Source organism: Pipistrellus kuhlii, unplaced genomic scaffold, assembly GCF_014108245.1.
Source record: "Pipistrellus kuhlii isolate mPipKuh1 unplaced genomic scaffold, mPipKuh1.p scaffold_m20_p_3, whole genome shotgun sequence".
Lineage (NCBI taxonomy): Eukaryota > Metazoa > Chordata > Mammalia > Chiroptera > Vespertilionidae > Pipistrellus > Pipistrellus kuhlii.
Genome location: NW_023425529.1, coordinates 63,012,454 through 63,039,654, shown reverse-complemented (window position 1 = coordinate 63,039,654; position 27,201 = coordinate 63,012,454). Strand labels below are relative to the sequence as shown.

General features: G+C 37.7%; 1 protein-coding gene and 1 long non-coding RNA gene across 5 annotated transcripts in view; one reads left to right on the top strand and one right to left on the bottom strand.

Annotated features, from left to right (window-relative positions):
- Nucleotides 1-27,201, top strand: part of CAPS2 (calcyphosine 2) — a 50,691-nt gene that overhangs the window by 11,074 nt on the left and 12,416 nt on the right. For 3 of the 4 annotated variants that reach the window (XM_036457722.2, XM_036457720.2, XM_045588267.1), the window contains 9 exons: nt 3,233-3,355; nt 7,165-7,232; nt 8,816-8,935; nt 14,159-14,233; nt 15,096-15,191; nt 15,280-15,373; nt 20,813-20,931; nt 21,865-21,941; nt 24,712-24,866. In XM_036457722.2, coding sequence (XP_036313615.1) covers nt 3,233-3,355; nt 7,165-7,232; nt 8,816-8,935; nt 14,159-14,233; nt 15,096-15,191; nt 15,280-15,373; nt 20,813-20,931; nt 21,865-21,941; nt 24,712-24,866 — 927 coding nt within the window. The remainder of the gene's footprint in view (nt 1-3,232; nt 3,356-7,164; nt 7,233-8,815; nt 8,936-14,158; nt 14,234-15,095; nt 15,192-15,279; nt 15,374-20,812; nt 20,932-21,864; nt 21,942-24,711; nt 24,867-27,201) is intronic. The other variant, XM_045588268.1, reaches the window with a different exon arrangement.
- Nucleotides 228-9,644, bottom strand: LOC123653208. The gene is made up of 2 exons (XR_006742875.1): nt 9,614-9,644; nt 228-539 (listed from the first exon to the last, which is right to left on the bottom strand). It is a non-coding gene; the product is annotated as an uncharacterized LOC123653208 (long non-coding RNA).

The following is a 27,201-nucleotide window of genomic DNA, read 5'->3' as shown; positions in this document are numbered from 1 at the left end:
AGTCATAATAAGTGTCCCCTGGGACCAGTTTAAGTATTTTACTCAGATTAACTAATTTATTCTTTACAATTACCCTAAATGGTTATTGCTACCATTTTCAGATGTGAAAACTTTAGCCATATGACAAGACCTTATCATCTTTTCTCTGTTGGAAATTTTTCTCTGTTGGAAATAAGATAGTATATCTGTTTTTGATGTTACTGCCTTGAATTCTGTCTTCCAGTCTAAATCGATAAACCCCGATATACCTTACCAATCCTTGCCAAATCAGCCTATATACCGCCATCTTCAGCAAACCCTACTAAAGGAACTACAGTAAGCACAAATATTAACATAAAAACGTTAGGTCAAGGTGTAGCCTATGGATTGGAAAGCAATGGGCTACATTTCCCTAAACTGAGGATAATTATTACAAAAACTCGCGTGAAACCACTAGTCAAAGGAGGATTTAGCAGTAAATTAAGAATAGAGTGCTTAATTGAATAAGGCCATGAGGCACGCACACACCGCCCGTCACCCTCCTCAAGCAAAAACATTATCTATTCCATAGGAAATAAGTCGTAACAAGGTAAGTGTACTGGAAAGTGCACTTGGATAACACAAAATGTAACTTAACCAAAGCACTTAGTTTACACCTAAAAGATTTCAAACAAGATTGAACATTTTGAAACTAAGCATAGCCCATAACTCAAACTTCACAAAATTATTATAAAAACTAAAACAAAACATTTACAAATAACTAAAGTATAGGTGATAGAAATTTTATCTGGCGCTATAGAGGAAGTACCGCAAGGGGAAGCTGAAAGAAAATTTTAAGTAATAAACAGCAAAGCTTAACTCTTGTACCTTTTGCATAATGATTCAACTAGTAAATACTAGCAAAAAGAATTAAAGTTAGGTCCCCCGAAACCAGACGAGCTACCTGTCAGCAGCCAACAGGACGAATTCATCTATGTAGCAAAAATAGTGAAACGACTGCCAGGTAGTGGCGACAAACCTACCAAGCCTGGTGATAGCTGGTTATCCAGAACTGAATTTTAGTTCTAATTTAAATCTACCTAACAAATAAGCAAATTATAATGTAGATTTAAATAATAATCTAAAAAGGTACAGCTTTTTAGATAAGGAATACAACCCCTATTAGAGAGTAAATCACAACTTGACCACAATAGTTGGCCTAAAAGCAGCCATCAACTAAGAAAGCGTTCAAGCTCAACAGTTGAAAAGTGGTTTTATAATGACTTTATAAAAGTCATTATAATTTTATAATGACTTTATTTTTTTCTAAACCTACCATTACTCCATGATTGTCTTATGTTCATTTTGAGAGATGTGTTTTAACAACATGAATCCCTAAAATTGTTATGCTTTTATTTAATATTAATTAGGTATAAATTTTGTAAGAGTAAGACTTAATGAATTTAATGGCTTTCCAGATACATACAGGAGAGGTCAATCTTGAATTTTGGAAAGAAAAGTTTGGAAATAGTTTATGATGCAACTGGACATAAAGAAGAGAACAGTTGTATACAATTCTTTTTATATATATATATATATTTTATTGATTTTTGTACAGAGAGGAAGGGAGAGAGATAGAGAGTTAGAAACATCAATGAGAGAGTCATTGATCAGCTGCCTCTTGCACAGCCCCTACTGGGGATATGCCCGCAACCAAGGTACATGCCCTTGACTGGAATCGAACCCGGGGCCCTTCAGTCCCCAAGCCGACGCTCTATCCATTGAGCCAAACCGGTCCCGGCTGTATACAATTCTTAATTTTTAACTTTTTATAAAAGTAATCTATTTTCAGGGAAGTTTGATAGTTGTATTTGGTTAGTTTGTATTTTTCTATAGGTAGGAAAGATTAATTTATAAGCATGTGTGGCATATCAGCTAGTTTTTTCAATCCAGGTAGGAATTATTTAGAACTAACTAATTCACAAGCTGTTTAGCTGAAAGCATTAACAGCAAAAGTTATGGGGTTATTAGGTGTCCCTTGTATTAAAACAAAATTCCCAGATCAAAAAAATGCACACAAGTATAATAATCTATAACAGGCGGGATAATTTCATAATTTTTTCACATCTGATGAGAAGATTTTGAAGATTGAGCTGAGAAAACTTGCTAATGGATTTCTTGTAGGCTTAGAGAAAGGAAAGAAGAAGATTGGTGCTAAGGCTTTTGCTTTGAACGATTGAAAGGGTGGGGAAGACCACAAGGAAATCTGGTTTGAGGAGGTTAAATTTGAGATACCAAGTGGAAATGCTACGGTTTCCCCTGTGTAAAGGTTAAAAACAAGCTGAAACAAAACCAAATACTTTTCAACTTTTTTCAACTTAAACATAATGTAGAATTTTATGTCTAAAAGAAAATCAGATAAAGATATTAGCAGTAAATACATAAAGGCAAAAAATATCCTCATCCATTGATTCTCGATAGTTAACACTTGAACAAGATTCATCATTCATTCATTGAATAAATATTCATCAAGCGCATCCTCTGTGTGTTCCTCTTTCTGGCACCAGGGAACTGCAACGAAAAGGACAGGCACAGTCCCTGCCCTCATGGAACCTATAACAGGAGAGGCAGGCACAAATCACACCTAGATGTGTAGTAAGATCCCCTGTAGCAATCAAGGCCATGACAACAGAGTCGAGTGTGAAGATAGACCTTTCAAGAAGTTTCTCCAGTTGCAATCCTACTGGAACACTTCTGTTGTTGTTTAGGGAATATAGCACATCTTATATGCAGAGAAATAGTTAGTGGTTATCTCTTTAGGACCCCAAAGAATTTTTACCTCAAAAGACACACCCTTCTTTTAGTACTTTACCCCCAAATTTAATTTTAGAATAAGTGTGCTTACATTTATTAACTTTACAAAGACTTAAATGGACAATAATAGTTATAATAGTTACTACCTTTTATTTAATGCTTGCTGTATGTCAGGTATTTTTTTTTTTAAGTGTGGGACATGTGTCATCTCATTTCATCTTTTTCTGTGTGTGTCTGTGAAGTAGTTACTATTGTTAATTCCCATTTTCATGAGCGAACCACGGCGCAGAGAGTTCATCTATCTAGAAAGTGGAAGAGCTTGACTTGAGCAGGTAGTGTGATCTTCAGAGAGCCTGTACTGTTAACCCCTCCACAAATAATCACTGACATATCCAGTGGTTCTTTTAAAAAAATATTCAAAGTATGTGCCTGAGAGTTGATTTATTGCTTTCGTGTATAGCATGCCCAAGGGGAAGAAGCCATCACAGATGACCTTACAACTCTGGATAGGAAAGCCCTCTTACAGCAGCGTTATGCGGACAACCCTTCCCATGCACAGCAGAGTACAAGAAAAGCTAACGCTGTAAGTTACCAGTCTGTCTACTTATTATTTGATAAGCCAGTGAGATAATTTGCCCTGCAAGGTTTTACAGAGTTATCACTGAATAAATAATTTCAACAATTAAGTTTGGATTGAGATGAACATTCATTAATGTGCATATCGAGTCCTCATTTTAATAAATGATTGACATTTGGTCTATTCACTGTGGAGAAATTGTCTTGAATCCTTGAGAGTTTGTAAAAATTTTGTTTATAAAGTTCCTAATGTTAACTGGCTGCTCTTTGTCAGTGGGCTTATTTGGCATTGACTCTCCCAACAGTAGTCTGATTATGTTTTTCAAAGTCAGAAGCTAAGAATGCTAGAGAAATTCAGAACTCCTAAAGAAAAGGATAGGAATTTTTTAAAAAAACTCTTTAGCAAAAGGGAAGTAAAACTTTATACTCTCAATATTAACTACATTATAACTTTTACAAAATCAATATTGTTTGATGGGAATTGCTTAGACCAGTTCTGGTACAAATAAGATAATTATACCATTTCTTTTATATTGACATTAAAATAAAAGTTTTTTCAATGGAAATATTTTACTTAATGTTTAAATATTAAATTAAATATTTTACTTAATGTTTTTTCAATAGAAATATTTTACTTAATGTTTAAAAAGTTGTTTACTTTTTAAAAATTAAATTAATTGGGGAGACATAGCTAATAAAGTGATACAGGTTTCAAGTATGTAATTTTGTGATATACCATCTGCACATTGCATTGCGCCCACCACCCATCAGACCACCTGCTTGAAGTTGGAATCCAATGGCCACCCCAGACACTCCTGGGTGGTGAAAATCTTAGGGACACTTGTAATGGATTGATAGAAATCCAGCGAGTATTGGCTCAAAAGTTGGGAAAATTCATATTTAGATAAACTGAATAACAATAAAGCAATATGGATCCAGCTGGTTACATGTTCGTTATCATTGAAGGGAAAGTGAATGTATTTTTATTTTGGTCAAACTCATCCAGAATCACTGTCTTCTGATAGTATTGTGAAATCAGTCTCCGCCAGGCAGTTTTTTGTGGATGTCCCAGGTTGCTAACTTGTTGTAGTTCTTTTACTAAAACCACAGAACATTATTTTCTATGCCTATTATTATTTAGATATTGATCTTTAATAGAATATGGAATATTAGCAGGGTCATTCTAAAGATAAAGAAGCTACTTTATAAGGCAACATAGTGTCTCAGATAAAGGTTCTTTGATATTTGTCTAAAGTTACACTTGAAATGCATGTCACCAGTGCTTAAGGTCAGTTGGGTTTTGTTCTTTGTGTAATTCAAAGCCACCAGTGTTAGTGGAATTCTTTTCCTTACAATTCCGTTATTAGTGACAATACATCTAAATTCACTCTCAAGTACATTTCCCTTGATTGTGGTAGCCCTCATTTATCTGTGCTTTTCAAGGAAATCTTTATGTAAGTACACTTTGAACACATCAAAATTAGTATGCATTTATTTTTAAAATGTAGGGGCAACTTTTTAATTTAATATTTAGCCACCTAACTGGATGACAGAAGCAGTGAGAATGAGGTTTCTGTTTCACATCTTCTAGTTTGCTTGTCGTTTTTCAATGTGATCAGATTCTTTGCACCAGTGTGACTTCTGCATCTAATCTGCTTTATGCTTACACAAACCTCTAAATCAATGTGCCTCGGGGTGGTTCTGACCTTTCCAAAAAGTATAAGTCACCATAAATGTCAACAGTTACTATGGGCTTTCTGCATGGGCTCTATATTTATTAACCTCAGCTCTTTTATTCTCTTGTTATTGGTGTAATTAGCTAGTTTTTTTTTATATTGATAATGGGAAGAGAGCAAAGAGGAGGCCGGATGTTGTAAGCATGGCCATCTGGGCAGCTTCACCAGGAAGCTACAACATCACATTTCCCATGGGAACCACTGGTCCATTTCCGGAAGATCGCTGGGAGAAGGAATCAAATAAAAGTGTAGAAGGATGCATGCAGAGTGAAGTCGGGGTGATGTAGGAAAGGTGCCTGTGTGTCAGTCCAGCCTGGGGAACAATGGATTGGCTAGGGGGAGGATCCCATCAGAAGCATGCCAAACCTTGGAAAGTTAAAATCTCCAGATAGGCTCCCTCTTGCTCCGTGACCAGCACTGTTCTCTCTCCATAGCCACGTGGTCTTCAGCGGTGCATGGCCAAGGCTGTGCGAGCCTCACATGCAATGGACTGCAGCTGGGAACACAAGCTAAGCTAGTCAGAGGCTAGACTAGATGGACTTTACTATGAAGCAGAAATTCTGGGCAGTGGCCTTGATTCTGACCCCATTGAAGACATAGTTGGATTCTTTCAATGGTGGGACCTTGGAGGGGAACCCCCTTAATTTTACATAATCAATAAGGCTTTCTACTATCCCCCATCATCCCATGGGGTCTCAGGAAATTCTTTTCCTCATGCACCCCAAGAGCTTCACTTCCACCAATAACACTTCTGGGTTTTACATCTCTGTTCTGGCTGAGCTTTTTTATTATTTTTTATATAGTTTCACATTTTAGACAGCATCCACTTTCTGAATCACCCTTGCATATAAAATGCTTTACTTGTAAGTTATACAATTGTTCTAACTTATTAAAAATCATTATAATTTATCACAAGCTTAAGACCACAAGATGCAGTTATATATTAAACTGGAGGCCCGGTACATGAAATTCATGCCTTGGGGGGTCCTTCAGCCCAGCCTGTGCCCTCTCCAATCCAGGACCTCTTAGAGAATGTCCAACTGCTGATTTAGGCCCGATCCCTCTCTCAATCCGGGACTGCTGGCTCCTAACCACTTGCCTGTCTGCTAGCCTGATGCTCCTAACTGTTCCTTTGATTGTCCCTAACCACCTCTATCTGCTCTCCTGATTGCCCCCTAACTGCTCCCCTGCCAGCCAGTTCACCCCTTACTGCCTTCCCCTGCCAGCCGGTCACTTTTAGCTGCCCTCCCTTGCTGGCCTGATTGCCCCTCACTGCCTCTGCCTCAGCCTCTGCCACTGTGGCTTTGCCCAGAAGATGTCCAGTCTAATTAGCATATTACTCTTTTATTAGTCTTATGATATGAATTCCAATGAGGCATATTTGAATGTGTAAAGCATACATCTTAAATTTTTACCAAACAAACATTTGAATTCAATTGAAGACTAACAATTAAATGGTCATGCCCAGTGTTTCCAGGTTTTCTTAGGAGTTTATACTTTTTGTTTTTATAATATACCTTTAGTTATTAAATTTTGTGTCAGTTTCAAACATCATTCTCTCTCTAATGTTACAAAGCCTCTATCTTAAGCAACATTACATACTTGATTTCATTTATTGGAATGATTCATGGGGATGGATGACAATAATTTATATTCTGAAAATAGAACAAGTTTTATTTGACTTCTTAATTTTTTCAACTTTTTAACTTATCTTTCAAAAGAAACATTTTAGTGATTAGAGATACATGATAATCTACTTGGACTTGAGTGATTACAAATTAGTTTATGAAATCTAAAATGCAGTAAAAATACTTTTGGAAAAGCAAAAAAATACTATGAAATAGTTTAGTCAAAAACATTAATTGAGAAAAGTTGATCAAGGATTATTAATGGATTATATGCATCAAAAATATTATTTTAATGATGTGAGTCTTTTGTTTTTTATTTTTTATATAGCATTAATGATTCAATTCAATTTCATTTTCAGGTACTGGGGATGGTTTATATTTTAGGGCTCTTGTGTTAGTTGTAGTATTATTCTGCTTTATGGTCAGTGATTTTCTTTATTTTCTCTTCTCAGGAAATTGTGGCCGCTGAGAAGAAGAAACAGAGTGTTGCAGAGCAAATGATGCTAGACCACCTATGCAGGTGAGTCTTAGTTTTCATAGCAGTACAACTTACCATAGCTAAGACCTGGGAACAGCCCAAGTGCTCATCAGTAGATGAGTGAATAAAAAAGCTGTGGTACATTTATACCATGGAATACTATGCAGCTGTAAAAAAAGAAGGATCTCTTACCCTTTGCAACAGCATGGAGGGACCTGGAGAGTACTATGCTAAGCAAAATAAGCCAGTCAGAGAAAGATAAGCATCCAATAATCACAATCATACATGGAATATAATGGACAAAATAAACTCATGAACAAAAAGGATCCATAGACGCAGACACATGGAACAGTCTGATGAATCACAGAGGAAAGGTGGGGGTGGGTGGGAAGAAATTAACCCCAAAGAACTTATATGCATATATGCATAACCATGGACATAGAGTAGGAGCATGGGGCAGCTAGAAGGAGCCAATGGGGAGGGGGGAGAGGACATCTAAAATACTTTCAATAATAAAAATAAATTTAATTTTTTAATGGCTGATGTCTCATATCCTTGGCCAATCAATAATTTGCTAACTCAGACATTCCCAAACTTTCTCTGTTCAGTGCCCTCATAGTGTTTTAGTACTTTTTTTAAGCACTCGTAGGCTAATAGAAATACCCATTATTTCTATTTATTAAATATTTTTGTCTAAACAACTGAATGAGCATGCACTCCCTATTTCATAGCTTTGAAAAACCACACATGAATTAAAAGGGGACATATTTTTTCTCATTTTTAAGTAGCCATAATTACTTGCTAATGGGAGGCATGCACCTTTTGGGGGCACTGCACTGTCTCTCAAACCATGGACCTGCTTATGATGCTGCCACAGTCACTTTCTATTTCATGTGGCACCTGCTGTTTGCCACAGCACTGTAGGAAGCCCTGCTTTGCAAAGATGAGACTTCTCTGAAGGAGCGTGTCTTACTGAAACTGCGAATTACTTTGAGCTGGTAGTTCATGTGGTGTCTGATAAATACAAAATACTGTATCCCTCAGAAACTAAAAATATCCCGCAGTTTCCCTGGGCGTTCCCTGGGGCACCTCAGAGTGACTTGGTGTAGAGTTTGGGAGCAGTGGGACTAACTATAAGAATTGTAAAATGTAATCTAAGTTTCCCAACCCTTAGAAAACTATATAAAGATTTGGCACCAGCTGTGCTCAATTGCATAAGAACGTGTATCTATTGCAAGATTTCAAAAGAAAGAGGATTAGTCTAGGTCAAGGACATCTTCCAGAAGAGATAGGACAAGTTTAGCTTTAGAAAAAGTCTTTGATTAGGAGAGAAAGAATAATATTCCACATGCATATTTTTCAGTAAATTGTTTGAAATAAATAATAATACTTACAGTCTTCAGTGTGTCTTCTTCCATTATCTCATGAACTCACTTTGGTCACATTTTCATCCCCTCCATGCCACCACAGGGTGATTATCCATTCAATATCTGAGAAATATATAATTCTGATAGCCGTATAAATTTGCATTCATATATGGGCTTCTTCGACTGCCTACAAATACGTGAATGCTGGCAGAATGGATTCTCCCCCTTCATTGTCAGACTTTGTGTTTTGTGGCTTAGGGCTGTAATCAGTGATCCAGAGCAAAATTTAACCACTGAGAAACAAGAAGGTGCTTGTGTCCTTCCAGATTCAAACATAACACCTCTTCGATTTAGGAAAAGAACCCTACATGAAACCAAGTAAGAAGAGCTTACTTGTATAATTTGAGCATGTGGTATTTATACATGTATTTTTAAAAATGTTATTTTGTGTCCAACTGAAAAGTTTTTGTTGTTGTTGTTGTTGTTGTTGTTTGTTTTTTTCTTTTTGCAATTTAAAAGGAAATGGATTTTTGGAGTTTAGATTCTAGTCTTCCACTTTAAGCTACTGGGATAAAGTTTGCCCTTTAGGTTTTCTATCTGTAATTTAGGAATAACAGCCACAACTTTAAGAGAGAATAGATATGTCCTTCTGTATAGAATACCGTATATGATACAGTGACTGAGACATTAAATGTACACAATATATATTGGCTGAATCTCATTGGTGTGTATTACATTCAAAGTTAGTGTTGGTTAAAATTTATTATTTTGCATTTTACTTTGTAGTTTATAACAGCTTTAGACTGGAAAGGGCTTTCACAGGCCTCTGGTGTATTTCACTTACCTTTCTCAACAATTTCATTTGCTGCTAACTTCTAGCCTCAGCTTTAAAAGACAGAAAATCTACCAGTTCCACAGCAATTCTTTTATGTTTTCAACTTATAATTTTAATCTTTCTGTCTTATTCTTATTTTCTAGAAGCTTTAATTTTCATGGCTTCAAACATTTGAATGAATCATGCATTAATTTCCTACTGCTGCTGTAACAAATGGCCACAAACAGTATTATAAAGCAACACAAATACACCCTCTTTCAGTTCTATAGGTCAGGCCCATGGGCGGTGCCTTGACAGGTGGATTCCTTCTGGAGGGTCAGGGAAGAGCCTGTTTTCTTGTCTCTTTCAGCTTCTTTGCTTGGGTCCTGGCTCCTGGCCCTTCTCCCCTGTTCAAAGTCAGCAATGGCAGGGCAAGCCTTCTCATGTTATCTCACTCTGACACTCTTCTGTCTCACACGTCCCTCTGCTTCCCTCCTATAAAGACCCATGTGATGGCGCTGAGCCATGTGGATAATCCCAAGCATTCTCCTCATCCCCAGATCTTTAATCTACCATTTTATGTAAATTAAAACATTTACATATTCTGAGGATTCATTAGGACCTGGACATCTTTAGAGGACCATCATTCAACTATCACATATCTAAATCTGTCTCTCTTTTAATGTTTTATTAAAATAAATCCACTCTCACAAAGTTTTGGGTGTACGGCAAGTGACTTTTCACAGCCTGGACAAGTTTCTAGATCAAGAAACAGAACAGTACCTGTTCCCCAGCACCCCGTCCTTGGTGCTGTCTCCCAGATATTGTCCACATCCTCTGCCACAGCAGGTCGACTTCTCTGTCCTACTATCAGAGGTTATGCACTTCAATTAAATCACAAAATGTAGACTCTGTATCTGGCTTATTTTGCTTATGTTTGTACATTTTATCCATGTTATTATTAATAGGTGTCCTTTGTCTTCATTGCTGTACAGTACTTCATTGTATAAATGTACCAAAATTTACTTATATGCACATGCTTATGGACATTTGACACTTTATGAACAGTGTTGCCATGAACTTTTGCAAATGTATGTATTCATTTCTGCTCAGTACCTACTTATAAGTGGAATCATTGGACCATTTAGTATGCATGTGTTCAACTTTAAAAAATACTAGCAGCCTGGCTGTGGTGGCTCAGTGGTTGAGCATCGACCCATGAATCAGGAAGTCATTATTTCATTCTTGGTCAGGGCACATGCCTTGGTTGTGGGCTCGATTCCAAATAGGGGGTGTATAGGAGGCAGCCAATGCATGATTCTCTCTCATCATTGATGTTTTTATCTCTCTCTCCCTATACTTTTCTCTCTCTGAAATCTATATATAACATATTTTTTAAAATATTGCCAAATAGTTTTCCAAAGTGATTGCAATTAACACTGTCACCAGTCACAGTAAGATGATGCTAATTGAACCATATATTTGCTCCCGCTTGGTATTGTCTATATATTCTATTTTAGTTCTTATGGGGATGTATTGGTAATTTTAATTTATATTTTACTAGAGAATAATGAAGTTTAGTACTTTTACATATGTATACTGGTCTTCTAAATATGTCCTTATATGAAACTTCCCTTCAAATCTATTGGGTTATCTTTTTCATAATGGCTGTGGAACTTATTATACATTCTAGTTAGAAGTCCTTGTGGTTGCCTTTACATTCTCTTAATCAGAGTTCTTAATTTCAGTGTAGACTAGCTTGCCATTCGTTCCATTTGTTGTTAGTGTCCTTTGTATATTATTTAAAAAAATATTTTTTATTGATTTGAGAGAGAAAAAAGAATGAAGAGGGAGAGCAAGAAAGAGAATAATCCATGTAAGAGAGAAACATTGATTGGTTTCCTCCTGCACACTTCTCATTGGGGATTAAGCCTGAAACTTGGGCTGTGTCCTGACTGAGGATCCACCGGTGACCTCTTGGCTCATGAGACAATGCTCAGGCACACCATCAGGGCTTCTCTGTCTTCTTCAAGAAATTTATGTCGACCTAAACTCATTATCTCTCTGACTTTTAATGCCGTTTATCAAGTTGTTATAAATTCATGGTAGACTTCTAGGCTTTTTTTTTTTTTTTTGTCTCATCTACCTGTAATATATTTTTGCACCAATATAATTTTATCTTTTTTCTTGTTGTCATTGTTAATGCTCACCCCAGAACATTTTCTTCCATTGATTTTTAGAGCGTGGGAAGGTAGACAGGGAGGGGGAGAGAGAGAGAAACAGCTATGTGAGAGAGACATATCTATTAGTTGCCTTCTTCATGCATCCAGACCAGGGCTGGGGATCAAAGCTGCAACACAGGTATGTGCCCTTGACCAGGAAGCAAGCCCATGACTTTTTGATGTGGGGCCTGAAGCTGTTTCCATTGAGCCACACTGACTAGGGCTATAATTCCATCTTAATTAGTATTGCTTTATATTAGATACCTGTAGTTTGTTTATCTCCAATACTGTCTTAGCATACTGGGCCCTTTTCTCTTTAATAGAAATTTTGATTTAGTTAGTTTTGTTCTATGAAAAATTGGGAATATTGATAGCATTATTGAATTTATGGACTTCACCCGCTCCCTTTTTTATTAGTCCCAGTAGAAGAGGAGAAAAGTCTGCTTTATAGAGTTAGAAGCAGAAAATTGACATGTCTTCTCATCTTTTCCTTGGGAATTAGCTGCCTGCAGAAGTTCATATTCTGTTTTACAAGTACCTCCCCAACGGGAATGAGTGAATTAGTCTGTTAAATTCTAGCATCAAAGACTTAGCTTCTCATTCTGCATTCCTAAACTCAATCAATAATAAAATTCATATTTTGATATTGATCTGCTTAATTCTTATTTCTGTATTGATTAAGAACTTGGGTAGTTTATTGGTACTGCTTATCAGATACCTAAAAACCCAAAATGGAATTTTCCATTAATCATATAGATACCTGTTTACTTCTTTTATGTTTTCAAAAAGACATGAGACTCCTTGAAGCTATTACCTCAACTTAGCACAATTATACTGAGTTCTGTTCACCTTCCAGAAGCAATATAATATTGTATAATGGTTCTGAGCAAGATTTTTTGCTAGCTTTGCCATGTACTAACTGTATGTCTATGTAAAATTTATTTGTGAAATGGGGATAATAGTACTTACTTCACGGAGTTATTGCAACCATTAAATAAGCCAGATACACATTAAATTTATTTTAATAATAATTAGTGTCTAGGAAGTTCTCAATAAATGGTAGCTATTGTTAATGCTATTATTTTCTCAGCATTTATAATTATTTGTGGCACATAATGGGTATTTAAAAAGCACATTAATACTAATAGGTTAAGTTGAATTGAGATGATCAAGCTTTTATGGCTTTACCCTGTGTTTACAAACTCATTTTGTCCAAAGCCTCTTATTGACTGTATCTTGTTTACCTTTCATAGAGACCTGGATTTCATAGAGATAAAACATTTGAAGATCTTTATGTCCCTTGCTATATGCCTTGTTGTAATGTTATTATACCTGCAGGATATATCATAAGACAGTTTAGGAAGGCAATTAAAGATATATCACTGAATCTTAAGATTTCTTAACATAAAAGAGATTATTAGTAGTAGAGTGCCATAGTGTGTACAGTGGTGCTTTGCTTCATATTATTAAACTGAACTTTAAGAAGAGCAATCTTGGTGAGATCATTCAGTGCTGTCTGAAAGTCATAAAGATGAAATGACTGATTTGAGGTCTCATAGACCAATTCCAAGGCTAAAACCTCATTGAATTCTCTTTTTCACTCTTCTGTTATTTTGCTAAGGGATGTTTTGAGCTACCCTACTGAAAAGCTGACTGCTAGGGACTTAAACAAGTCACATTCATTTTTGATGTATAACTGGCCGCTGGGCGTTGTTGTTGGTTTTAGTTCAAGAGCTCAGAGCCGGCACAGTTCTGGGCCGACTCATTCCAGGTGTTACTGGCCTTTCTGACAAGGCTGCTTGATGGCTAGAGGGGCTCCGAGTGTCATATCCCTGCCATGTTCACAGTGGGGCTCTTCCCATGCCGCTCTCTGATCCGGACAAAACAAAGTCTTTCTTGGAAGTTTATTGGCAGAACTGGGTTGCTTAGTCACCTAAAATTGAAGAGGCTAAGAAAACAAATTCTATGGTGGAAGGCAAACAAGGAGAATAGGGTTAGAAATGCAGGTCGGGTTAGCCCTGCAGCACTGCCAGTCACAAATATGCCATCTTAGTTGGATATTTACTTTTATAGCACTACTAGAGGCCCGGTGCATGAAATTCATGCTGGGTAGGGTCCCTAGGCCTGGCTAGCAATCAGGGCCAATCAGTTTCCATGCTTCTCCGCCTCCCCCTTCCTCTTTTCCTCGATCCCTCAGCACCCCTCTGTCACTGGTTGCCTGCAGTGTTCCATGCCGCCCCCTCGTGGTCTGTGCACATCATAGCAAGTGATCAAGCTCCCAGTCTCCCAGATGAACTCTGAGGGGACAATTTGCATATTAGCCTTTTATTATATAGGATGCTACTATACATTCTAACATAAAAGTTGTTCATGTTTTACATCCCATATTTTAGGTTTATATCTTAGGTGTCTGCTACAATTATCAATCTGGAAAAAAGAGCTTACGTGGTCATCTTAATGCAATTTGTGCATTTTAAAACATTAACAACTTTTTTGGTACTTTTATTGTTTATATCAAATGTATGTAACTTTAAAATCATTGTTGACAAATGTGTTTCTTAACAGGATAAGAACATATTCTACATTAACCGAAAATATGCTTTCTCATAAAGTGCAATTTGACTGTAGGATCATATCAAGGTAATTATAATTTTATTAAACTTTTAAATTATAAAATGTATCCTTTTTTCAAATAAGAATGACAATAATGAGATTAAATTTGTCACAAACAAGTGAAAATGTGAATTTAGGACAAACATTTTTAGATAATATATATAAATCTGTTACAAAAATTATAGGAAGTATAAACCTAACTAAAAGCATTCTAATCAGAAGTTATTTAAAATGTGATTTTAAAATGTCTTTCAAAAAGAAGTAGAGAAGTGAATTTTTAAAAGGTATATATTACTACCAGAAGATTCTAAGTCATTAAAAAAAATAACCTTTATGTAAGCTGCTTTATATAATTTCATGTTAATGGTTTAAGTTAGGGTAGATTATTGATAGATGCAAGAAGATGACAAAGTAGATGATTCTTAACTCTCTTTTCTCTGTCTTATATATTTCCAGTAAAATGTAAATGCTACTTGATATTCTCTGTGAACACTAATGGTGAAGTCTTTTTTTTTTAATTATGTTTGTTTAATGGTTTTGAACTTTCTTGGACAAAGGATAATAAATGCATTTTCTTGATTGGTTTTTTGCAAGCTAAATATTTTTTTAAAGATCTCTAACTTTACCTTGCAAGTCAATATAAATTAGTAATCTGTATATCCATGTTCTCATCAGTGTAAGCTAAAGCTTTTCCTCCATCCAACCAAATCCAACTGAAATGGGCACTGCTCAAGCTGTGGCATGTTTTCCCATGGCTTCACCTAACCTCTGCTCATTGCCACACACTCCAGGGAGCTAGTATCATCCCTCCGACGCAATGATTTTAGCTTATTATTTAATTTGAAAATGATCGTATTTGAAAACCTTTGGTGTTATTCTCTTTTTCTAGAAATGGACGTGATGCTTGCAGAGAGCTGGTTGGGTTCTTTTTTATTCACGATCAGTCCCTTACAATTTACGAATATCGGCAATTTGGGAAAAATAGGTATGCCATAAAGCATTGTTACATCTCTCAAGATGACTACTTCTGAGAGAAGCTGACTAATTTCACATTCTTGTCATTTAACTTCTAGAACAAATGTGCTTCCTTTTATTAAAAAAAGCACTTACAGTCATCAGCGTGGGCGAAGAAAAGGAAAACAATACCAACTTGGCGATTTTTATATTGTAAGTTTGAGTATGTGTACAAAGGTTTAATTCCAGGTGTTGGATTTTGTGGGCTCCTGTGGGGCTGGAGGAGTGGGCTTCTCTTCTTAGCTGATTCTCCTTCCTGAGCAGGGGCATTTATTTGTGTGAATGGCCAATGGTTGATGTTTCCCTGGAGGTTCTGCCTCTCAGACTCAGACCCCAGTGCTCTGAATGGAAGCATAGCTTTTATTCCCTGTCATATTACCTTCTGCTCCCATCCCAAATCCCCAATGTAAGCACCGAAGAGCTTGTTGGTACTTTTAAAGGCTTTCCAGGGCCCTAGCGATTTGCTCAGTAGTTAGAGCTTCTTCCTAAAGAATGCAGGGTCTCAGGTTTATTCTCGTCAAGACCACTTACCTTGGTTGCAGGCTCAATTCCTGGCCCTGGTTGGGGCACAGGAGAGATGCAACCAAATGATATGCCTCTCTCACATTGATGTTTCTCTCTGATCTCCTTCTCCCTTCTACTCCTTCTAAAAAAAAAAAAAAAAAAATCAATGGAAAAAATATCCTCAGGTGATGATTAAACAAATAAACAAAGGTTTTTCAGGGCTGTGCCATTGGGATAAGGGCAATGTTCCACCTGAAATAGGCTTATCTTCTGGGAACACATGGTTTTTCTCCACACAGAGGGGTAGTTGGCTCTGGAGCTGTTGTATATTTGATAATCAGCTCATCCTTGCGATTTTCCCCCCTCATGTAATTCCTGGCATATGTTGTATCACAAAGAATTCCTAGAACGGGTTGATAATCTCTAATAATAAAAGCATAATATGCTAGTTAGACCAGATGTCCTTCCAGATGAAGCCAGGGCTGCCAGGAAATCTGAGTCCCGGGTGCCAGAGGGAAGCCGGTGCCAGCAGCTGGGGGAAGGAAGGCCTACTCTTGCATGAATGTTGTGCCTCTAGTAGATAATGTTACAATTTCTATAATGTTCCTACATTTTAAATCATTATATTTACACTAGAGGCCCGGTGCATGAATTTGTGCATGGGTGGGGTCTGGCCAGGCCACCCCAATAGGGGTGGGGGGAGGCAATTGAGGGGGAGACTGGTTGGGGGAAGGAGCCTCAGGTAGTTGGCCAGCCAGCCCCATCACCTGATAGAACTCCCGGTTGAGGGGACAATTTGCATATTAGCCTTTTATTACATAGGACTAGAGACCTAGTACATGAAATTTGTGCATGGGGGGTGTCTCTCAGCCTGGCCTGCACCCTCTCCCATCTGGCTCCTAACTGCTCACCTGCTTGCCTGCCTGATTGTCCCTAACTGCTTCTGCCTGTCAGCCTGGTTGTTTCCTAACTGTTCCCCTGCTGGCTTGATTGATGCCTATTTCCCTGCCAGCCTTATCACCCACAATGCCCTCCACTGCTGGCCCAATCATCCACAACTGCCCTCTCCTGCTGGCCTGATTGTCCCCAGCTGTCCTCCTCTGCTGGCCTGATTGCCCACAATTGCTCTCCCCTGCCGTGACCCGCCTTCTCTGCCAGGACCCGCCTCCTCTGCACAAAGTGGTGGAGACACCAGGACTGACCGTCTGAACTGCTAGGAGCCACAGGACTCCCAGGCCTTACTGTGTGGAGTATTCTCCAAGCCCCACCTCCACTGTGCATGTGGCAGCTTGTGACGTTGTACACAAGGGCACGAAGACCACCTAAGCTTTTACTAGTATAGATGTTATCTCATGATTACAATGCAGCACAGTTCACCATGATCATACATGTAACAAATACTGTGTGTTCATAGACTAAGCATTACAGAGAATATAAAGGGTAAGTTAGACCTATTCCCTGCTTTTGTTGAGTTTAGAATAATGGGAAACACTGTCAGATAGGAGGGGTAATAATTTAGATTTCTGGAGTCAAAAAAGGCTTCATGAAGAAAGAGCTATCTAAATTTCAATAGAGGAGGAGTTAGCTAGATTGGATAGGGAGATTGGAGAGGGGAGGGAAAGTCTGTCTGGAGTATAGAGTTCAGGGTTGGTGTGATCAAGAACGAGCCAGAGCTTATTAAGTGTGGCCTCTGTTAAAAAGTTATCTAAAATGTGTTGGGTTCGATTCTGGGTCAGAGCACATGCCTGGTTTGTGTACTGAAGGTAACCAATCAATGTTTTACTCTCTTTCTCTCCCTTCCCCTCTCTAAAGATCAATAAAAAACACACATATCCTCCAGCGAGGACTAATAAATAAATAAATAAATAAATAAATAAATAAATAAATAAAATGTGTTGGGGAGTCATTGAGACATAAGATGTGGACAGAATGTGGAGAGGTGACATCAGGTTTTTGATTTAGAAAGACCTCCTAGTTACTATGTGAGAAAGAGATACACTAAAGACTAGGTATAAAGAACCAGATTGAATTGAAATATATAGATTTAGGAAGGAGGTTATAACAACCTGAACTAGCAGGTGGCTGTGTCTATGAAGCTAATCCTATCTAATAAAGAGGGAATATGCTAATTGACCCTTGGGCTGTGGAAAAGATGTCGGCACCCACAGCCAATAAGGAGGGAAATGCTAAGTGATTGCACGCCCTTAAAGATGGTAACGTCCATAGCCAATAAGGGGGGAATGTGCTAATTGACTGCCACGCCCTCAAAGACGGTGGTGCCCACAGCCACAAGATAGTGGCACTCAGTCCCCTTAGCTTCACCAGGGCAGTGGGCATGTGGCAAGACCAGGCCTGCCCCCAGATGAGCCTGGCCACTCCGTGTGCCTGCCTCCTGAGTCACCCAGTCCCCTCAGCCCCCCAGGCACCCAGGGCCACCCGACGCTCAGGTAACCAGAACTGGCCAAGGCTTGTGCTGCCGGCAGTGGCAGCAGCAGAGGTGTGATGGGACGTCACCTTCCCCTGATTGCCGGGTTGCTCCCACCCCTGAGGGCTCCCAGACTATGAGAGGGGGCAGGCTGGGCTGAGGAACCCCCTACTCCAGTACATGAATTTTCATGTACCGGGACTCTAGTTAGAAAAATAAAATTAAAAATATTCTTTAAGAGGTATAATCAGTAAGATATAGTAACTGTTAGGTGAGGGAAAACTTTGCATCTTAAACTGAGATTACATATAATATTCATGTGTCACTCAAGTCTGCCTCTTGCGATCTGGAGAAAATCAGTTACAACTCCCACTTCACAACCTGCAGAAAGGATGTGTAATGCCTACCCCACAATTGAAGTTACCTTTAGCTCTGAGTGCTCTCTCCAATAAGTTAGTGTGGTTTATGATTTATTCTTGTATTCCTGTTCTTTGCCACTTGAAGTAGATGTGGAACTCTGCTCCCTTTTATGATTTTCATCAAGGAAAAGAAGAGAAGAAAGGAGAGAGCTGGGAAAATCTGCACACAAACCATGTACATCAGTGGTTCTCGACCTTTCTAATGCCACGACCCTTTAATACAGTTCCTCATGTTGTGGTGACCCCCAACCATAAAATTATTTCCGTTGCTACTTCATAACTGTAATTTTGCTACTGTTATTATATGAATCGTGATGTAAATATCTGTGTTTTCTGATGGTCCTTAGGCTCTACAGCAGCTGTTCTCAACCTGTGAGTTGTCCAGTGGTCTTAGGCGATCCTGCTAGTGGTTCTCAACCTGATGGTCTTAGGCTCTACAGCAGTGTTCTGAGGTTGAGAGCCGCTGCTGTGGAGCCTAAGACCATTGGAAAACACAGATATTTACATTACGATTCATAACAGTAGCAAACTTACAGTATGAAGTAGCAATGAAAATAATTTTATGGTTGGGGGTCACTGTTGAGGAACTGTATTAAAGGGTCTCGGTATTAGAAAGGTTGAGAACCACTGATGTACATGATGCTTTGTGTGCATGGCAGACATTTTGAAAGGGACATGGAGGAAGTTATATTGGAGCAGTGTCAGCAGCTTACAATTTATCAGACATTCTTATTCTTAGAAATATGTCCCTTGAGTATTTCCCATGGTAAAGGCGCCTCCTCTTCAATATTCTATTTTTGACTCCTCCCATCTTTTTCTACTCCTTTCAATATTCCATTTCTTTATGCAGAAATATTCTACCTTGTCCTTCTTTGATTTGGAGGTGGGGATGTTTCTTCTGATTTCCAGATGTTACTCTGGAACTTTCCCATATGCCCCACCAAGGTCTTTACCTAAACCCTTGCTAAAAGAAATTTTAGTGTCAGCAATTAAGACAATAATCAAATAAACACACACACATGCCCACAGGCACACATGCATAAAAATTGCACCCACATATGTTCATTCATATGCATGAATGTATGGTTTCTGATGCACTGACACAGATCATATGGATGTACCCTATGCACACATGAATATATACAGACATTTGCTTTTGTATACACTCTTATTTGTATAACCCTATTACACAACCCACATAGTCTCTTCAACAGCTTATTATTATGATTAGAAAAGAATTTATGTACATTTCAAATGAAGAAGGAAGCACTTAGAGCTACAAGCTTTCTTATGTAAATGTTACAGGGAAAAGGAGTGGAGAGAAATCTTTTCCATTATTTTTAATAAAGTATTTTTAAAAATACATTTTTTATTTTTAAAAAAATACATTTTATTGATTTTTTTTACAGAGAGGAAGAAAGAGGGATAGAGTCAGAATCATCGATGAGAGAGAAACATCAATCAAATACATTTTATTGATTTTTTTTTTTTTTTTTTTTACAAAGAAGAAGGGAGAGGGATAGAGAGAAACATCAATCAGCTGCCTCCTGCATACCTCCTACTAGGGATGTGCCCTCAATCAAGGTACATGCCCTTGACTGGAATCAAACCTGGGAACCCTCAGTCTGCAGGCTGATGCTCTATCCCTTGAACCATACTGGTTAGGGCTCTTACATTATTTTTAAGAGAGAAAATTAAACTTCCCATCTGACCATATTTATCTAAGTGACTTAGAGTTCAAAATAAGAACAATTTTCTGAGTATATCAAGTATATTTGATAGGAATATTTTATGGAAACCTTTAAGTTCTAATAGGGTTAAAAGAAGGTTTTATGTTTATGTGATGTTTGTTATCAAAAGACTAGTTGAAAAGTGTGATTGGTCCATTACAGTTCATCAATTTGCAGTCTTTCTGTGCACCAATAGCTCTATTTTCATTTGAATAGCTTGTCATTTCTTCCTAAGATTCTTATGAAGATGAAGTTCTTACATTATGTTTCTACATGGACTGTTAGATGATTATTCTAATTCAGAGATTGATTGGGAGATTAGTTCCTTTATTTTCCTATATTATTATTGAAGCCTGTGTGACTTCTAAATGGTCTCTAAATGCTTTTTAAAAATCATAATAAAAGTATACTATGTCACATAGTTAAAATTGAATATTTAAAATTAGTATTAGTTGTATTTTACTTCTTTTAGACATTATAAGCTTTAAGTAATTCACCTGTTAATTTTTTTTAGGGTGCAAACTTGACATTTTTAAGTTCTGATCATCTCAGACTTCCAGAAAGCATAAAAGAAAACACATTACTTATCCTTCGAATCACAAACATTGATCCGGTAGCTTCAGTTTATCTCAGGTAAGTCAAACACGCATTTGTCATTTTGAAGGAAAGTGAAAACACTGTTATTTATTATCTTAAAATTAAATTAAATCCCAAAGTATTTTGACTTTAGTTAGATTTATATTTTTTAAAACAAAGCATAGCTATATTTCTCTGTTTTATTTGCTACCTCACACTCCATGTGTGGAAACAGTACAATCAAGCAAAGAACAAAAATGTCCTATTTTATGTTAAAGAAACTGTATCAATTGGCCTTTGCTATAACACTTTTATAAAATGCTAACAAAGAAATAACATTTAAAAGATGAGATACAGTACAATATTAATAATTTCCTCCACATTTTAGTGTGATGTTTTGTTTTTATAGCATTAAAAGTGTCTTGGGTCCTACATGTTACTAGTGTTCATTGATTGCTAATGTCCATAATGTAAAAATAATGCTATGGACAAAAAAGGCATTTAAATTAATTTGACTTATGTTAATTATTTTTTATATATGCTATTGTTATTGCTGAGTGCTTCTTAGTGGTAAATAGGTGCTATTCTGTATTTCTTAGTGATAAATATAATTCACTGTATTGTATGGCTTAAAATGAATAGATTTTTCATTTTCCAAAATAGCACTTTATACTTTGCAAGGTAAAACTGCTTTTCATTTTAATAGTTTTAATTATTTTAAAAGAACACTGAAATGGCCATAAAAATGAATATAGTGCTTAAAGATAGTTCTTGGAAGGTTTTAAGGATTTTAGCTTTTATTTCCCATATTTAATCCTCTCAGGGATTAAATCAGCAGGTGGAAGGTGGGACTTGATTAATCTCTAGGCACTCTTCCAACCTTGATAGAGTTTCGTTGAGCCTCGAGCAGGAAAGAGCTGAGAATTTCCATACTCAGAGTTATAAAAGATAGTGTATTTTTTTATGTCATTGTGAACATGTCAATTGCAGAACTGATCCTGTAGAACATGAGGATGATACAACCAGTCAAGAAGCCAAGGATAGGCTGGTATTCAAAGCCATTCAAGGTCTGTATCATTTTGGTATACTCTCAAGTATTTTAAATTTTTAACTATTTTCTTTGTAAGTAGAAAAGTAGTATTTTTCAGGTATTTCTTAGTTTTATGGCACTTGACTTATATTTTCTAATTGCTTATCTTTTTGTAAATTAATTATGTACACATACATATATAGGATGACCCAAAAAATGCATACATATACTTTGAATAATTATAAAGGCAGTTTTTATTAAAATACATTTCATTTTCAAAATTGAGCTATCAGCTGTTAAAGGGTATATACAGATTTTGGGGGAACACTGTATATATTTACAAATATTTTAAAGATTTCTTCTACTTTAATAATCCTATTTAACTGAATAACTAGTATTATATGAATTATGAATTTAACACTTAGAAAGAATGAGGCAATATGGGTTTATTCATGAACTGAATCAAGTAGCTATTATAATTTTATAATATAATACTTGTCTTATGCATTAGATGACATCAGAAAGAGATTTATACTGTGTTTCCCTGAAAATAAGACATCCTTCAAAAATAAGACCTAGCGCATGGAAAGATAAGACATCCCCTGAAAATAAGACCTAGCACAACATTGGGAGAAAAAATTAATATAAGACACTGTCTTATTTACAGGGAAACAGGGTAGTAGCTTAGTATAAAAGAAAAGATGTAAGATTGGGAGCCAGAAGTGTTTGGATGCTGTCATTCAATCCTATCTAATAAAAGAGTAATATCCAAATTAATCATTACTCTGCTAAACCCACCAGCCATGCCCACCAGCCAATCAGAGCAAGCATGTAAATTAACCCCAATCAAGATGGCTGCAGCCACAGAGAGCAGGAGGGAGGCTTGAGTTTCCCAGGCAATAGAGAAAGCCAAGCTTTCTGCCTGCCCTAGCTGGCCTAAGCCTCCACTCAAGGATACAAAGTTTCAATTATAGAAGATACATAGAACCAAACAGAAATGGCGGCAGCTACAGAGTGAGCAGGAGGCTTGGCTCTGCTCCAGGCTACAGAGTTTCAATTGTAGAAGGTAAATAAATTCCCGGGGGGGGGGGGGGGGGGGGGGGGGGGGGGGGGGGGGGAGGCCCTTGGCCGGCCTGCAAACCATCACAGGCCCCCCACCCAGGCCACCCCACACCCCAGGGAACCCCCACCCTGATCAAGGACACCCTTTAGGGCAAACCATTTAGCCCCACCCATGCACCAGGCCTCTATCCTATCTAATAAAAGAGTAATATGCAGATTGAACATCACTCCAACACACAAGATGGCTGCTCCCATGTGGTCAAAGATCCTGCTTCCATGTGGACACAAGATGGCCAGCACAGGAGGGTAGTTTGGAGGGACCAGGCCTGCAAGGGAGGGCAGCTGGAGGTGATCAACCCTGCAGGGGAGGGCAGTTAAGGGTGACCAGGCTGTCAGAGGAGGGAAGTTGGGGGCAAACAGGCCAGCAGGGGAGCAGTTAGGCATCCATCAGTCTGGGATGGGAGTGGTTAGGGGGTGATCAGGCTGGTGGGCAGAAGCAGTTAGGGGCAATCAGGAAGGCAGGCAGGCTAGCAGTTGGGAGCCAGCAGCCCTGGATTGTGAGAGGGATGTCCGACTGCCCGTTTAAACGGGGGGTCCCAGGTTAGAGAGGATGCAGGCTGGGCTGAGGGACACCCTCCACTCCATGCATGAATTTTGTGCACCGGGCCTGTAGTAGACATATAATTGTGAAATTCTCTTGTACCTCTTTCTTCATCTCTAAAATGGGGAAATAATCGATTTTATTAACTTTACATAGTTGATGTAATATATGTAGGCTTTGGATACTAACATATATCGTATTACAAATTTTATTTCTAAAGTCTAATCTTCTACTACAGTATACTAGGCTCAGATAATTATTTTGTTGAATTTCATAGTCTAGAAGTAATCATAGAGAATCATCATATAATTTATGAATTTTGATAAATCCTGATTTATAAGTAAGAAGACTAGAAACATTTTAAAGTTGTCGGAATTGGTATTTGAAGTCTCAAATATTCTTGATGTCATTGTTTGTACATTGTTTATTCTATTGTAGTCAATACAATATTTGTCAGTATTGTGTCTAGTGGCATTTACTTCCTCTACATATTTTATTTAGTAACTATGTTATTAGTAAAGTTCTCTATATTTTTTTGAAATGGCACAAACTGCACTTAGTGAAATCGCTGACTCACAAAGAGAATGCTAGGGGCCTAAAAATATAACTTCTTATGAATTCCTGGAAGAACGGATTACTTTCAATGTATCAGTACAGAGTAACACTCCAAGGCTTGATGCTCTTTCACATGGAAGTTTTCATTTGAAAACTGCACTGTTTTAGACATTTGAACTGAGTGTTTGGGATTCCATTGCTTTGAGTGACTTGCCTGATGTCAATTTTGTAATTCATTTGAACAACAAAAACAGAGGGAGGAGATTAAAAAAAAAATGTGGATTGTTAGAGGAAAAGGATGCCTAGAAAACAAAATTTTATTTTCATGCTGGTAAAGTGAAACGTTTTCTTATATTTAAAAAATAACACTTTCACCACACAGTGGTGCTATAGTTCTGGTATATTTGCATGTAATTCTATATATAACCTTCTTTATGAAAAGGATTCTATTTTTAAAAGTTTTTTTGTCAGTCATACATACAATTTGGTTGAGATTACTCATCAGTTACATCAACTTTAATTTTCTTACATGAGATAAATTTGTGAACAGGAAGTAGTACTAGTTTCCTTCTTTCCTCTTCCTAAACAGATAAGCTAAAAGAACAGCTGCATAAAAGAGGTGTCCGTATTTTGACTGCAATGGGAAAATACTTTCGACAAATGGACAAGGAAGGAAATGGACTCTTAGATAAAGCAGATTTTAAGCAAGCCCTAAAAGTCTTTCACTTAGAAATGTCTGAAAAGGTATGCATACAGATACTTCAGTGCGTGAAAGATTTATTATTCTTAGGTGATATTCTTCACTTCTCTATTGAAATTTTAGTAGTTCATTTGTCTCCTTCTTCTTTATGCCCTGTTATTAGTATTAAGCCACCAGGTAATAATTGCGTACAGTGCAATTGAAACTTTGTGGCCCATTCGCAAAGTATATTTTTGGCTCTCAAAAGAAATTTCAATCGTTGTACTCTTGATATTTGGCTCTATGGACTAATGAGTTTACTGACCTCTGGTAGAGGAAGGTTACTCCACAGCAGAGCAACAGCATGTGCTCTGTTGATTTTTTTAAATTTCAACATTCATTCCATATATATGGGTTCCCTCCCATCCCAAATGTATACACACTTTAACAGCTGATAACTCAGTTTTCACTCCTCAGGTTTAACTGATTTGAAACAATAGGTGAAGCTAGACTAAGCTTTGAACAAAGAAAATTTATCTTAAAGTGTCTCTAGACTTTTTTTATGGGGATACATAAAATATAAAGTTTATGGTACAAAACCGGCAATAGTCGAAGAATTGAGGGCACATAAATACTTAACAAAATGATTCTTGATGTTTGGGATTTTATTGCTTTGAGTTATCAGCAGTGCCTGGACCAGAACAGTCACCAGTTTGAAAATAGGCATTGACAAAAAACAAACAAACAAACAAACAAAAACATTTCTCTAGATTCTTTTAAATTTTAAAAATGAACTATATGTTAATAAACACTGACTTTATAATAATTCAAAGAGTGTATACATTATCATATGATTCAAATGTATACACTCTGTTTATTAAGAGCATATTAACTAGCCATTATCCAAAGCTCTGAAAGATATGCTCTATCCTTAAAGGTCTTCATAATAAAAGAATAGAAAGATAAAATGATTACAAAATGATATCTGTTACGTAGATCATGCTTTCAGAATACATGGGATAAATTTCAAATTGAGTTATAGGGAAGATCATGGAAGGATTCCTGGAGGAGAACATATCCCAGCTGAATTTTTAACATGAGGAATTAAGCAGACAGGAGGGGAGGGGTGTGGCTCAGACAATGGATCAGTCACAGAAAGGAGAAGCACATGTGAAGGCATGAGGGGAGAGGGAGTGTGGCCTGTCCAGGAATTACAAATTGTTCAGGCCCTCAGTCCCCACCCCCAGAGCCTTTGCACATGCTGTTGCTCTGCTGTGGAGTAACCTTCCTCTACCAGAGGTCAGTAAACTCATTAGTCCATAGAGCCAAATATCAAGAGTACAACGATTGAAATTTCTTTTGAGAGCCAAAAATATACTTTGCGAATGGGCCACAAAGTTTCAATTGCACTGTACGCGAGCCCACACACAAGGGGCCAAAGAGCCGCACACAAGGGGCCAAAGAGCCGCATTTGGCTCAAGAGCCGCAGCTTGCCGACCGCTGGTCTAGACCTCTGCATGCTGGATTTTCTCATCATTCAGACCATAGTTTTCTCTACAGAGAGCACAGCCCTGACTCTTCTATCTACAGGAGCACCCATCTGGTCTCGGGATCCCGGGTCTTCTCTCTCTCTCATTTACCCATTTTCTTTTCTGTATGCTACTTTTTAAGTATTGTCTGGCTGTGCCTGCAAATGGAATTAAACCATTAGGGCAGATGCAGGGCACTTTTTAAAAAAAAAATACATTTTACTGATTTTTTACAGAGCAGAAGAGGGATAGAGAGTTAGAAACATCAATGAAAGAGAATCATTGATCAGCTGCCTCTTGCACACACCCTACCAGGGATGTGCCCGCAACCAAGGTAAATGCCCTTGACCGGAATTGAACCTGGGACTTTTCAGTCCGCAGGCTGACGCTCTATCCACTGAGCCAAACCGGTTTCAGCTGCAGGGCACTTCTTATTTCCTGCTCTATTTCTTTCTTTATTTTTAGTGATATTAGAGAAGAGAGAGAGAGAAAGAGAAATCTCGACCATGGACTGGTTGCCTCCCATAAACAAACCCAACTGGGGGCAGGAGTCCCAATAAGGGGCAGGGAGTAAAGTTGCAAACCAGGTGCACACCTTGACTGGGAATCGAACCTGAGACCCTTGGGTGCACGAACTAACACTCTAACCACTGCACTATGAGCCAGGGCAACCTTGGTGTCTTTATCCACAATACACAGGTAATTAATAACTGAGATAAAACTAGAACCTAGATAATTCAGGCCAGTCTAGTACTCTTTCTTTATATAAGTGTACATATATAAAGAGAGAGATAGAGGGATAGAAACATCAATGAAGAGAGATAATCATTGATTGGCTCCATCTGCATGCTCCCCACTGAGGATCAAGCCC